The following is a 15,084-nucleotide window of genomic DNA, read 5'->3' as shown; positions in this document are numbered from 1 at the left end:
AGTACCAGAGGCACAGACCAAAACATATTCTTCAAGTAACAAGGAGTACAACATTCAAATGTAAAACATACAGGGCCTCCAAAACAGGACATTTTTTCCTTTTAAACGGGTTGATCAACATTTACACAATGATCTAATTGGTCTAATCTAAAATGTTGCTGAAACATCACTACAGATGTTCATAACCACCTCCCCATCATCAATCTGTCTTTCCCTCCCATAGACATAGCGTGCTTATCTCTGCTCCCTCCCCAACCTTTAAAGAGAGCAAACAGGATTTGCATGTTAATCTTATCTCCCTGTCTTCTGTGCCTCACTGAGCATATGATGTGTGAATTGCATCTGAACACAATAAATAAGATCATTTATCAAGCACATAGACCAGGTGTAAACTTTTATCACATTTTTATTCACCTAATGAAATACTGAGTCATGCCCCCCTTTTTTTTCTTTGCTGTTGCGAAGTGGAGCACTGGACTCCCTGTCAGCGGCAGCGCTTCCTGTAAGTCACCTCTAGTTTCTCATCATCTCTTCCGTCACCTTTCTCTCCACATGCGGTGTCATCAGTATCACCATGAATGAATGAAGTAAAAAGCCCAACATAAAAGATCACAGGAAATACACATGCAACACGCACATTTGTGGGCAAAACATGCATGCATGCATTCCAGGAATAGAGCAATGAATGTGGCACTCGTTTTACTGTCATACCGCAGCTATGCTCCCCCTCCCCTCCCACTAAACACACACACACACGCACTCACACCCCCCTCCACACTTACTGGAGGTCTTCTGACAGGACAGAAATAGAACAAATTGTCACGTCAGTGTCAGTAAGCTGCCCTCTGTTAAAACTCAGACTCGTACGCATGTGCCAAAACTAGCTCCAAGTGGTGGCTTAATATATAAAAGAAAGAAATGTGTCTATTAATCGTTCATATATATATATAATTTTCAACATTAGGGTGTGGGGGAAATAATAGAAATAAGCAGCTATTACCCAGTCACATTTACACCCGTGTTTGAAGCATTTTCTTGCATTAAGCACGTATATATCAAAGCAGCGCTCTCTCTTTCTCTCCCTCTCAAGCGCGCACTTTCTCTCTCTCTCACGCGCAGACATGCGCGCACGCTTTACAGAAGCCGCGCGAGAGAGCGCCGCAGTCACCACGTCACTGAGGACGAGTAACTGGCCGGCCTGAATTCATCTGACCGGGGGGAAAAGACAGACCGAGTTTAGGGGCCGCTGTCACTCTGCACCGATACTTCCTGCACAGAGAAGGTAAGCTGCTCTCTGTCGTTCGCTGTCGGCTCCGTATAATGGGTCACAAATTAACAGAAAAGTTTGCTGAGGTGTCATTTTTAAATGTGCCCCTGGCACCCGTGGCTGCAGAAGGAACAGCTGTAATAAAATTCAACTCGAGGAAAGTTTAAAATGAAACTTAATTCAGAAAAACAATATACCATTAGATTTAAAGCCTCTGATTTAAAGAATATCCTTCGGTGTGTGTGTGTGTGTGGGGGGGGGGATTAACAGAGAAGGGTGTGGCCCTGTGTACATATATATATATAAAGAGAGAGAGAGAGAGAGGCCGAGAGGCCCTGTCCCCCAGACCTGTCTTCTGATATTAAGATAAACTGCGCGTGCTATTTTTGCCTCACTGGAGTCTTAAACAAACAGTACACTATTTCAAACCATGTAGAGTACTCTTTCCCCCTTCAATTTAGCATAAATTCTTTATTCCTTAAAAAATATTTGTGTGTAAATTCAGTGTAGCCTACTTCTGTGTTGTGATTCTAAATTAAGTATCGTCAGTCTAGAAGAAGTAGCTTCTCTGTACTGACACCTCAACATGTTTACCTTGTCTGAATGTCTGCATTATAGTCAGAATATAGCTGCATGGGGAAAATGTGGCTCCAGCTTTCCTGCAAGTTTAAATAAAACATATTCCATCCATCAATATATTTTTGTGTGAATATGAGGTTGAGTCTAATAGAAAGCAGGCCCTCGTCTGTTTTTTGCTCCTGCGCTCTAGCTAAGAACAGCCTGGTTACTGAATAACAGTACCTCTTTGTATTTACTCAGGAAATAGAGATCATCATTGTTTGCAACATAGTTTCATCCAAAGCTGAGGTGAAGGTCACCTTTCACATTGCAGGGATGTTTTCCAGTGCAACTGGCTACCCGTACCTCAGCATTTCTGTTTTCCCTTTAGGCCTGAAACTATTGATTCCTGAGCAGTGTTGACATATAAGACCAAATATAGACATGGTAAGTGGACAAGAGCTTGGTCATCTGGCCTTGTATCATGTTAGCTATAATCAAACTGCAGACCAGATCTTGTATCAGTGCAGCAGAATGAATTGTTTTGTGTGACACTGGCGTGGATAGAGTGAGGCTGCCATCTGCCACCATGTGAGCCCTGCGCAACATCAAAAACAGGAGTGTAGAGTGTCAGTGCTACCTGCGCCACCTCGTTATACCTAACGGCATTTTTCCAGAATGACTTTGTAAAATTATTTAAGGTTAAACACAAACTAACTCTTACCTCTTTTAAAGTTTGGGCACCAGATGAAACAAACTGCACTTATAGGGGGAGGGATGCATAGAAATCAACTTAATGTTATTAAATTCACTTTACCGCCCTTCTGAACTGTGATTAGTTTAGTTAAAGTCTGTTGCTAGGGGCTTGTGTTTGTGGCCTGTTGCCACGTGGGTGAAGCTTTACAGCTGTCCTGAGGAGTGATGTTAAGCAGAGCATATACAGTGGCTTCTGTAGCTGGGCGGAGAGCACAACTTGGCTGACAGCCTCAATGCGGCAGTAACCTCGAGAGCAGCTGCTGCAGTTTCATTTTTCAGTACATAGGCCATTTTTGTGAAGATCTTATTATTACAAGATCATAATGTTGATATTTTTCATCCTTTTTGAGCTATTGCATATTAGACGGTCTGATGTGTAAGTTCTGAGTGCAACCCGACCCTGTCTACTTTCCCACCCCTGCACAAACAGGCAGGCAACATACACACGCTCTGATCTGTTGGGGGTGAAACAGGTGCAAATACTCAGCTGCTGTCACTGCTGCTACACCACTCCACTACTCTCAGCATGCAAGGAGGTGTGGGTTGAGATAATGCATTGTTAGAGAATGGGACATAAAGTGCAAATTTATTAAAAAAGCAAAGTGTGCGGTTAAAAAAGGGTTTACAACTGGTCTGCTCTGCAGGTGAGCAGCATATGCAAAGTCATAGCAAAGCCAAGCCCACTGCTGTTTCGAGCCATCTGCAAAATGCAAGCTGTGGCTCAAAATGTGAGATCCTCTTCTCTCATACTAGCCTTTCTTTTTTAGTCTCCTTTTTTCTACAGAAAAGCTACACTGATATGTTGACATGTAGCATGAAGAATGCTCACATGTTTGGTTGTGTTAGCATAATTAGCACAGAAATGTAGTGACAAAAATTAGAGGAATTTATCCTGATGGGGACATTAATGTATCAAATTTCATGGCTGTCGACTAAAAACCCAATATTTTAATGACACATGGCAGTAGAGGAAAAATGTATGAAGCAGCAAAGTCATTGGACTTGATGACTGATTGTTTCATAGCAGTCCATTTAACAGTTTTAAAATGCCATCTCCAGAATCACATTGCTAATATAGCAAATAATCAAAAATACTAATGTAGTATATTTATGTTGTATGCTCTTGGCTGGTAGCTGGTGGCCTCACCTCTGTAACCACAGACCAGTGTCATTGCTGTATTTATTTATTATTCAGTTTATTATTAAAAGACACCTTTGACCTAACCATACCGAACAACAGAAATCTTGTTTCAGATGTACTTTGTGCAAAGAGGACTGATATCATATGTTCTTGTCACTTCTTATTTAAGCATGAAAGAGTAGCATGTCTGTGTTATTTATTCTTATCTTAACTGAAAATGTTTGAAATTGACTTGAACTGTTCACTCTTTCAGGTGTTCAGAGGTACAATAACAGACGCTCCCGATTTTGACCCCACCGCTGATGCCGAGGCCCTTTACAGTGCTATGAAAGGCATTGGTGAGTGCCCCGCTCCTCCGTGATTCTTGGCCACGGAGGTGTAAAGGTCATCGTTTGTCCTCCTCACTAGTCAGTTGAATCATCACTTGACGAATTTCTTGATGCTGTCTAAGATGAGTTTTTAGGTCTTTGTTGAAAATGTTTCTTTTCTGTTTCTCAGGAAGTGACAAAGAGGCCATCTTGGACCTGGTCACCTCTCGAAGCAATGAGCAAAGGCAAGAAATCATCGCAGCTTACAAAAGCAACTTTGGACAGGTAAACAAATACATTTTTAAATGCTACAGCTGTGGTCAGAAGTTTACTTGGCATTCATCTGTTAATTTCAATGATCTAATGATTTATTTTAACTATTATTTTTTTCCAGGTTGCAATAAATGTAGAGTATACATATTTAATGGGTTTAAAATAAGAATTAGGTGCACAATTTTGAATTTATTTTGGAGTGTCTTCAATCCATGCAGGGTCAAATGTATTTTACTGACCAATATTTAGAGAAACTCAGTGACGATCTAAGAAGGACAATTGTAGATTTATGCAGTTTGGGAAAGTCTCCTGGAGCCATTTCTAACCAGCTGCAGATTCCAGGATCATAACTACAAACAACTGCATGTAAAGTTATTCAGATGTGTCACCATTTTGTCAAGGGAGTAGACCAAAACTGCCATTCTCAGAACCCAGGAACTGCCGAGGCTCAAGCCTGCCATGAACTGGAAACTGTTGGAACACCAGCATCACTGTCTCCAATGAAGAGAGTTTGAAATCACCACGGACTGAGAGGATAGTGAGGAGCATCTACTCCAAAATCAGCACCTTCAGGCTTGACTGAAATTTGCATACCGTTGTAGAAAAGTCAAATACTTTCTCGAGAAATCTTTATGGTTAGATGAGACAAAGATTGAGTTATCTGGCCAAAATGATAAGAGGTATGTTTGACGGAGTAAAGCCAAGGCACCCAATTCTTGTTTTTGTTTAAGCCATTAAAGATCTATGCCATATAGTCATTTCACCGTGGGAAAATAACAGCTCAAAGAAATTATTGAAAGCCCAAAATGACCAGACATTTACGCCCATGATGAGTGTATGTGAACATCTAAGCACAACTGTAATTTCCAGACATTGCTTAGACACTTTAAAAGCTTAAGATAGCAGTTTTGAGTCCAGCATCACTGAAATTCTCTTTCATCAGGACCTGATTGATGATCTCAAATATGAGCTCACGGGAAAATTTGAGCGCCTCATTGTCAGTCTGATGAGAACCCGGGCCTACCACGATGCCAAAGAAATCCATGATGCAATCAAAGTAAGCCAAAAATGTGATTCGCTCTCACTCCGTATTAAATGAGGCAGAAACTGTTTCACATCCGCCTTCATACTCTGTTTTAAGGGTGCTGGAACAAATGAGAGATGCCTGATTGAAGTACTGGCTTCTAGGAACAACAAACAAATACATGACATGGTTGCAGCATACAAGGACGGTAAGATGTTTTATCTAAGACGTCACTTGAATTACGCATCTGATAGTATTTAGAACTGTCATCTGTGTACCCAGCCTATGGCAGAGACCTGGAGGAGGATGTAATCGCAGACACTTCAGGCCACTTTAAGAAGATGCTGGTTGTTTTACTTCAGGTGAGTTGACTAAGTAGGAAACTAAAACACGCTTTGATCGCTGTGCCTTTAAACTCTGACTAATCTGCAGTCTGTTGTTTTGATTCAATACTTCTAGGGGACCAGAGATGAGTCAGGAGTAGTGGATGCAGACCTGGTTCAGCAGGATGCCCAAGTAAGCATTTTATAGCCAACATAAAAGCTAAACATGCACATGCTGTTTGACCTTACACAGCCTTTGTTTGAAGAATACTTGAAGTGTCCTGTTGTAAGAGCATCCTTTACTTTCCTTTTAAAGTATCATATTGGTGGCAGTGCTGAATGGCCTCTGTGGAAGCGCTGCAGTCAGTTTAGCAAAAATTAGTTCAGCAGATGTGTATGCATTTTTTAAAATTAAGACTAAACATAAAAGCTAATGTCAATCAAGAATTTTAGGCATCCAGGATAGTACAGTGGGTATTTGGCTTATTAATTAAGGTCAGTACAGCTTCCTGTGACCCTGAGATAAATCTTGCACCAAGGTTGTTATAGTTAACTAAAACTCAACTAAGAAATAAATGTAGATGTGAAAAAACATTTTAAATAACTAAGATAAGAATTAAAAAGTAGAGATCAGAATTAATTAACTGAAATGATTTTCTGATTTTGTAAAATTAACTGAAATAAAATTAAAATAAAAATATCATTAGTTTTAGTGTTTGTTATTTTGGTAAAATTTCATCAAAATTTGCCTAATGTCTATAAGACTGTAAGTCAGCTGCTCAAAAAGTCACGTGTTTCTGTTGTAATACCTGTACTGATTTACTTAAATCTTGCCTCTGACACGATGCCCTGCTCACAGTAATAATTACTAAAGACTAAAACTAAGACTGAAAGCAATAGAAACTAAACTAAAACTAAACATTTTCAAACAATAAAAAACTGAACTGAAACGAGTAAACTCACTCTGGAAACCACCTGAAACTAAACCGAATTAAAACCAAAAAAGTTAAAACTAAATAAAAATGAAATATAATTACAAAATACTAAATTATAATAACTCTGCCCTGGACCCTATCTGTTTTCTAAACTCTCTGTAGGATCTCTATGCAGCTGGAGAGGAGCAGTGGGGGACGGACGAGGCCAAATTTATCATGATCCTGGGAAACCGTAGTGTGACCCACCTCCGCATGGGTGAGCTCAGTTCTCCGAGAAAATATCTCAACAATGAGGCGTTCCAGTCATCCCCACTCTGACCTCAAGTGACTCAGAAGTGGCGGTCCTCAGTATTAGCCTCCTGCTACTATGTGTGTTACATAAACTTGCTAACATGCCAGGACAACCATTTTAGTCAAATCTGGGGGGAATTAAAGCACACAGGCAAACTCGAGATTTTACACAATAATGACCCAAAAGGATGAGATTGATACTTTTGTGCAATATTTTCCTCTGTTTGTTTAGTTTTTGATGAATATGAGAAGATTGCAGAGATGAGCATTGAGGACAGCATTAAGAACGAGCTGTCTGGAGACTTTGAGAGACTGATGCTGGCCGTTGGTAGGAAATACACTGAATGCACCATTGTACTTTACATTGTGACACAACACAGTGCCTAATTTGGTCATTTTTCTCATAGTCCAGTGCATAAGGAGTGTTCCCATGTTCTTTGCCAAGCGCCTCTACAAGTCAATGAAGGTAAGCTCAAGTAGCCATTCAGTTTGGTTCCAGTGTGTTTGTAGGCAGAAAGGCCTTACTGTTACAGTTATGATGAATGAGGTGTTGTTAGTGACAGATTGTTAAATTTATTAAAATTGCTCAGGATTACTTAACTGTTGCCACAATGCATCGTCCCTCAATCCCTCCAGGGTCTCGGTACAGCTGACAACACTCTGATCCGGATCATGATTTCTCGCTCTGAAATTGACATTTTGGACATTCGAGAGTGTTTCCGCCTCAGATATGAGAAGTCGCTTTATAACATGATTAAGGTGAGAAAGAGAGGTACAGCATGTTTTTATATGCACTCTGTATGTGAATGTAGAGCACTTATATGACTTTGTGTGTGTGTATGTCAACCAGGATGATACATCAGGGGATTACAAGCGGACTCTGCTCAACCTCTGTGGAGGGGATGATGAGTAAGTTTTAGGAATGCTGCATCCAGAAGGGGGTGCTAGAGGACCACTGTATGGCGTTACTACTGTTACTTTGAACTGTATAAAAGCTTTATTATCTTAATGAATGCTGAGGCTAATGGAAACTCTTTGTTGAAGCTTATAATTGAGTTAAACAAACTTACGGTGCAGAAACTGTATTTTAGTCTTCTTCCTAGAAATGTTCCCACTATTTACCGCTTGAGGTTCTGGCTTTGCTGAGTGTGCTATGTTTTGTCAAACCGGTCATTGCAGCTTAGCTGGAGAATTCTTCCCTGAAGCTGCTCAGATAGCCTACAAGATGTGGGAATTAAGTGCCATGACCAGAGTGCAGGTTTGGGCTCCATCTGCTCCCACCTTAGATGTGTGATTGCATGTTTGCCTCAGCAGAGCCTTGCATCTCCACTACCTGCTGGCCCTGTAATGATGTGCTATGGCAATATGCTAACAGTGTTATGTCTACACAGTGAAGGCTTTGTCTAGATGTGATCAGAGTGCTGTTCACTGAAACACAAATAGTTTTCTGTTAGAATGAACTCTCCAAACCCCCATTTGGAGAGTGAATGTCAAAAAGATCTCAGCATTTTTGACAACAAAAGGCTGTCTCACTAATGCTTCCTGAAACTGAGCTGTTTTTCATCCTACCAACCTTTTGCATTGTTAGCGGTGTCATGAATTCTAAACTCAAGAGGGCACCCGCCCCCTCAAATGTCAAGAGATTATTATCATGAAGCCAAATGTGTTGCTTCATAATTTTTTATCAGATAATAAAAAAATCTTGAATAACAAATAATTTATTTTGCATGTTCTTCAGACCTCTTTGTGCTTTTAGTTCAAGCTTACAGATATGGATTTAATTAACGGATATTAGTAACTTTGCCACTCTGTGAGTAAATACTAATTGTCAGTCTTTCAATTTTGTAATGTACACTACCTCAGCTGAGGTCTACAGTCCGCCCGGCGCCTAATTTTGACCCTGCTGCTGATGCACAAGCACTGAGGAAAGCCATGAAGGGATTTGGTATGCAAACCCTGCTATATAAAACACACTGACACTATCCTGGCAACTTTGCAAAACTTTTTTTTACATATGGCATTTCCTTTTTCTTTACAACAGGAACAGATGAAGATGCAATCATTGATATTGTTGCATGGAGAAGCAATGCCCAGAGGCAAGAGATCAGACAGGCCTTCAAATCCCTACTTGGAAGGGTAAGACACAGGAATGATAGAAAATAGGGCTAAATCACAAAATATTACCTTTATTCATTTATTGTTATATGTCCTCCACTGGATACGACAGCTTTTAACAACTCACTGTGTTCGGCGTTCCAGGATCTGATGAAGGACCTGAAGTCTGAATTGTCAAAGAACTTAGAGAGGCTGATAATTGGGCTCATGCTGACGCCAGCTGAATTTGATGCCAAAATGATGAGAAAAGCAATGGAGGTAAAGTAGGAGTTAAACCAAAACACCCACTGATTTCTCTCTTAAATGACACTCCAGTGCTAATATGTTACATTTCTATGAGTAGTGAACACGGTTCACATTTAACCCTCCATATACTGATACCTGTTTCCCAAACATGTGGTGGTTGATATTTGGCCGAGATAAATTACATAGAACACATTTTATAGTCAAATAAAAATGTATTTATAACTTTTCAACCTGACTGAATTTCCTTATGTGGCAAACCTGACTCATCCTCTGCTCTCAGCAGAGAGCACTTGCGTGCAGATGGTGTTTCATAATTGTTTGTGTCCTCGTTTTATGCATTTTCAAATAGTGAACTATATAATAATTTGGTTATTTGAAGGCAAACAGTCAAATTATCACCTAAAATGGGAACTGAACAGATGAAACCTGTTTTGGATAAGTAGTAAGTCTTGGATGTTCACAACAGCTTGGAAGTCCATTGTGTTATTTAGAATTAAACAGGCAGCTAAACTTTGAAATGGGCTCTTGTACCTTTTTATATTTCACAAAGCACTACCTTGCTGGGTCCCACACATACAATAATCAGCATAGAGTTAGAAAGCCTATTTCTTTAAAAAAAAATGAAGCTCACACTAGCTTTTTTTCCTAGGGGGCTGGGACTGATGAACACGCTCTCATTGAGATCCTGGTTACCAGGAGCAATCAGGAAATACATGCCATGAATGCTGCCTATCAGGGTGGTAAGTTTGGCACCAGAATAAGGCTTAAAGAATCACTTGCTTTGTCCTAAAAACCTTTGTCAGGGCATGTAATATATCATACTTTGCAGCCTATAAAAAGTCTTTGGAGGATGCCATTCAGTCAGACACATCAGGCCATTTCTGTCGGATCCTCGTTTCTCTCGTGCAGGTAATGTCTGTCATCATCATGAGAACTCACACTGTGTGTAATTTCCACGCCCACTCACAAGTTGCAGTCTGGTAGTCTGGTTTGTGTTCTCTGTTACACATAGATCTATTTAATGACCTCCCTAACTGTCTTTTATAGGGTCTTACAAAAAAATGTATACGTTTTTGGTTAACCACTAGCCTTACAGAGCGGCACTAATTTGCATTTAACCTCCTTGTCTGTTCAGGGTGCAAGAGAGGAGGGCCCTGCAGATGTAGAAAGAGCTAATGCAGATGCTCAGGTGACTGAATGCATCCTTTTCTTTACTGTGTTTAAATATGAAATGGAAGAATGGATCTGAAGGTTTTGTGTTCCCACTGTTCTTCCTGAACAAACCAGGAACTTGCCGATGCATGCAATGCTGACTCAGATGACATGGTGATGAAGTTCATGAGCATCCTGTGCACCAGGAGCTTCCCTCATCTCAGGAAAGGTAAAGGTCATCACAGATATGTAGGTTGCAATGATCTTTACAAGTGTTCAACTAAATTTCTCCAACAAAATGCAGTGGATTCAGGTCACAATAACTTTTCGTGCTCTTTGCTGTTCACAGTGTTCCAGGAGTTTGTCAAATGCAGTAACAAAGACATTGAACAGATTATTAAGAAGGAGATGTCTGGAGATGTGAAAAATGCATTTTATGCAATAGGTAATAACTATTTTTCACTACAGACTTTATTCTCTTTTACTTTCAAGTTTGCCACAGCGGATGATACTGTTGATGAAATCCAATCTGGGTGACAACTTCTCAGCTGTTGCATGTTTCTCTTGTCTTTGCAGTGCGCAGTGTAAAGAACCAGCCCTCTTATTTTGCAGACCGTTTGTACAAAGCCATGAAGGTATCTCTTCATTCTGTTTTAGATGATTTAGGGTTAGATCAGTTATTCAACATGTCATCTGGATACTAGATGTCAGCCGTAACACGTGATTAGGTCACTTTTATTGGTGCAGAATCCTCTGTTGTCTAAGTCAGAATATACAAAGTATTTATTGATCTCCTCTGCAGGGTCTTGGTACAGACGACAGAGCGCTGATCCGCATCATGGTGTCCCGTAGCGAGATCGACCTTTTTAACATCCGAAAAGAGTTCAAAGAAACTCACGATGCCTCCCTCCATGAATTCATCCAGGTAGAAACTATGATTGTAAGTCTGACTCTTTGTCTACTAACACCTCTACTTGGTATGCTGTGTTCACATGTGACTTGTGTGTCTGTGGAGGTTTGGTTTAATTGCTTTGGTCCCGCTGTGTGCAGAGCATGCAGTGCACATCCTTTTTCTGTTGCTGCGGTAAGGTGGTGGGGTACGGTAATCTATAGCTCTCTGCGGTGGACTATGGGTCTGTGGCCACAACACAGCTGTTTAGGAATTTCCCTCTTGCATGCTTCCTCTATCTCTGCTCTGTGATTGGCTGACAGATGCAGAGACAGGAAGTTCCTAAAAGCAGTTCTATAATAACTTACAGATGAAATCAATGTGACACCAATAAAAACAAGCTGCCCTGGATTGGTTTGGAAAACACATTTCCACATTATGCAAGAGCAAGGATTGCTTTATCTTGTTTTTATGAGTTGTGCAGAGAAATAACTGAATTGATCATTTATTAAATTAATTCAATTTAATTGTACATTTTCAATTTGCTAGTTTCAGTTACAAAAGCGGTTTCGATTTGAGCAGTTTCTCAAAGTTTAAATCTGTGCATGTTTTGAGAAATATGCTTATTTATGTTCCTCTGAGAGTTTGGGGGAAAGCTTCAAATCCCAATCTACGCTATTAATCCACCTTCCAGCACCTCTTAAAGCCAACAGCAGGAGACTTATTGGTTCTGTTGCCTCTGGAAAATGCCAGCTTGTGTTACCCTTGTTTCTAAAATGTATACTAATATAAGCTAGCCAGTTGCCCTGCATAGTTTCGTTTTTGCCATACAAATGTGAAATCTTGATCGAGATTATAAAGTAGAAATCTTTATCTACTGTATGAGTGTCAGCTGATAAACAGGGGAAATTCCACTTTTAACTCCTTTGTTGATATAGACCGATTTCACAGCTTCTCTTCTGCATTTAACTATTGTGTGAGCCAGAAATAAGCACTGCCTTCCAAAACATGACCAAATGATTTTTCCACTATTTGTGTTTTTATGACCATGCACAGGGTGACACGTCAGGAGACTATCGCAAAACCCTGCTGATTCTCTGTGGAGGGGAAGATTAACGCAGTTATAGCCCTGCTGCAGCTCAGTTCACAGACTTTAGTGACCACAAGACTGTTGACAGAGTGAAACTGTGATGGTTCACGTCAGCATCTTTTCTCAGTGTAACTGCTGCCACTCTTCAGCCAAATCAAGTGACCTATGACCTCGCAGCCTTGCAAGCCAGTTTTCTGCTCTCATGTCTCAACTTCCTGTCCAGCAGGATGAGACGATTCTTTTTTTTTACAGTGTTATACGCTCACGATGAAGATGATCATGTTTGCATCTGTAGTGTATTTAACAAGTAGGTACTAAAGCAGAACCTTTAATTTATAGGCCATCCAACAAATACTGTGATTTGAAGGTAACACACACCTGAATAAAAAAATACACAATTGAAAACAGTTGTCTCTTCTGTTTTTTCCTACATGTTGTTATTACAGTTTTTAATTTGTCTCATCAGACCACACATTCTCTTGCTGTACCTTTTTTATGATGTGGGTTCCTGTATTTGACAAGGCACTTTAATAATTAACCATGTTGATACTGGCAACAGTACAGAGGTGAGCAAAATGGGAACTAGAATATTTAAGATCAGGAAACCCCCCTTCCATTTTAATACCTCTTCTGCTTAGCAAAAATACCCATATGTTATTGTTACTCATAAAAGAGAACTAGTGTAAATAAAGGCTGACAATGCCAGAATAGCAGCTTATGCAAAGCAAAGATTTAAGATATTGAATAGCAGCTAATAGATAGTTAACACGCTCATATTAGCTCTTCCACATTTGCGCGTATTAACACGTCACTTTACGCTTCATTTCACATGTGTCAGTTGCACTTGTACACTTGTCAATGCAGAGGAAAAGTGCAAGACAGCTGTCTTTTTCTTGTTAGTGTTTCAGCTCATTGCATATGTGTGAGCGCAGCTGTTGTCGGGCCACTGCAAGTTAAAAGAGGAAAGAAGAAAAAAAAGATGTATGTGGCGAGGAAATCCCCTGCAGTACGCCAAATCCAAGGCAACAAATAAGAGTCTGCAGCTCTTGCTGCTCTCAGTGGCACACCCAACTTGAAATTGCTCTATTTGATCATAATTACAGGAGATTAAGAGATTACTGCAATAACACTTTGTTAATGTCAATACATACACTGTTCTTGAATTTCCCTTTTGATAACGGGGGATTTTTTTTTTTTTTTGCTGTAGCAATGATGAGCTCGTACTGCATAAATTAAACGGATTCAAGTTTACATATTTCAAAGGTGCTCAGTTCTCAGAGGGAGTTGAAGATATTGCTTTAGCCGTTGACTTCATGTTGTTATAGTTTTCATAACTGTGGTTCCTTCATGCAAAGAAGCCAAGCACTGTTCTGCATGTAGGCCTACCACACTGTACATACACACTAGAATAAGTTGTCTATGCATTTTTCTCTGTTATACTTGTCACATTATGTGCCCAGTGGCTCTTTTGTATCATTGTAGGTTTTTTGCCATGCATCCTTATATGAAGCACGTGCATGTGCTGCAAACTGCAAGCTGCTGCACATAAATGATTTAAATGTATACAGCTTTCCATTCATGTGTTGGCAAAGGCAGGCCAAACAGTTGGACACACACCAGGTTCTGAGCCTTCAGTATCAGGCCATTTTATGGGTTATGGGAATTCCCCAAGTCTCACAGTGAAATCGCTTCCCCCAATTCACCAGTTTCCTTAAAAAGTGCCTCTCCGATACGAGCTAAATGTGTGGGTGAGTTGTTGTTTATTTGTTTTAACATTTGAAATGTAAGTAAAGAATATTTTAGATGTGTGAATATTTATAGATATGTGATTTTTTAAAATATAGTTTTGGGTGGGTCAGTTTTTGTTCTCAGTTGTAGGCTGCCCTTTGTTTGCAACAGAATGTTTTGGGCAAATGGAACAGAAGAACATAACGCTAGAAAAGAAGAGATTTGTGATAAATATTGTATAAAAATCTGTTGTATATACTGTATATATATTATCATCACTCTCAAAACTTGTTTTGCTTTTGTTTTTTCCATTTAAAAACAGTTTTCAATACGTTGTGGATTATAAAAACTGAAGATAAAATAACTCAAATTATACTTTAAAACTGATTTACTCACTATCATAAAAAAATCTGTTAGTATCCATTACACACAGGCCTAGACGAACTGTATTTGTCAAGCTAATACAAAGTCTTGGATTTTATAAAGTCTACAACTTTTTTTTTTTTTTTAACTAAAATTGATGTAAGTAACCTGTAAAATGTTAAAATACATTTGTATCTGTTGCCAGTGATATGTAGCCCAGTTTTTGAGGTTTTTTGCATTGCGATAGAGTCTCAGCAGCAATAATGTCCCTGATTTAATGCCTCGAGAACGATGGCTGGTCACTACTCGGCTAACAAAAGGACTTTTTGTATTAAGTAGCACAGAACTAATGACTATCAGCTGCTAATTTCCACTGCTGGGAGATGAGAAAGCGTCCCTGTCTCAGCAGGGTGAGGTGCCTACTCTGTGCTACAGACAAAAAGGGTTTAGAGAAGGGCTCAAATTTGAGGATTGCTCATTTAAAAAACAAACAAACAAACATACCATGTGTTCATTCTGCTAGCTTTGTGCAGTGCTTTAAAATATTGTCAAATGTTGGTGGGAGCATAAGAAAAAGTGTGCAGTTTGTCACCCAGCAAGACTGAATGATGGGTGACATTTCCTG

The 15,084-nt window shown here is 39.7% G+C and overlaps 1 protein-coding gene across 2 annotated transcripts; it reads left to right on the top strand.

The window, feature by feature from the left end:
• The first annotated feature begins 1,130 nt into the window (after positions 1–1,130).
• Positions 1,131–12,773, top strand: anxa6 (annexin A6). 2 transcript variants are annotated; one of them, XM_084942533.1, is made up of 25 exons: positions 1,131–1,282; positions 2,217–2,272; positions 3,976–4,060; positions 4,221–4,315; positions 5,247–5,360; positions 5,445–5,535; positions 5,610–5,689; positions 5,787–5,843; positions 6,748–6,841; positions 7,109–7,204; positions 7,284–7,342; positions 7,513–7,635; positions 7,727–7,785; positions 8,056–8,134; positions 8,740–8,821; positions 8,918–9,012; positions 9,136–9,249; positions 9,887–9,977; positions 10,067–10,146; positions 10,373–10,426; positions 10,525–10,618; positions 10,739–10,834; positions 10,966–11,024; positions 11,192–11,314; positions 12,335–12,773. In XM_084942533.1, the coding sequence occupies exons 2-25, from the start codon at positions 2,270–2,272 to the stop codon at positions 12,392–12,394; spliced, it is 1,983 nt and encodes a 660-aa protein (XP_084798659.1). In that variant the 5' UTR covers positions 1,131–1,282; positions 2,217–2,269; the 3' UTR covers positions 12,395–12,773. The 2 variants fall into 2 exon arrangements, with proteins under 2 accessions (XP_084798659.1, XP_084798651.1); XM_084942525.1 differs by having other exon boundaries at positions 11,192–11,329.
• Positions 12,774–15,084: the final 2,311 nt, after the last annotated feature.

Source organism: Perissodus microlepis, chromosome 2 (assembly GCF_051167445.1).
Source record: "Perissodus microlepis isolate ML-2025 ecotype Zambia chromosome 2, ASM5116744v1, whole genome shotgun sequence".
NCBI classification, from domain to species: domain Eukaryota; kingdom Metazoa; phylum Chordata; class Actinopteri; order Cichliformes; family Cichlidae; genus Perissodus; species Perissodus microlepis.
This window is presented reverse-complemented; position numbering and strand designations above follow the sequence as displayed.

What these genes read in the sequence shown, in the direction of transcription:
- anxa6 (XM_084942525.1), top strand. An exon ending in TGCTGGTTGTTTTACTTCAG is followed by an intron (nt 5,690 to 5,786) that starts GTGAGTTGACTA and finishes CAATACTTCTAG; the next exon opens with GGGACCAGAGATGAGTCAGG. An exon ending in GAGACTGATGCTGGCCGTTG is followed by an intron (nt 7,205 to 7,283) that starts GTAGGAAATACA and finishes TTTTTCTCATAG; the next exon opens with TCCAGTGCATAAGGAGTGTT.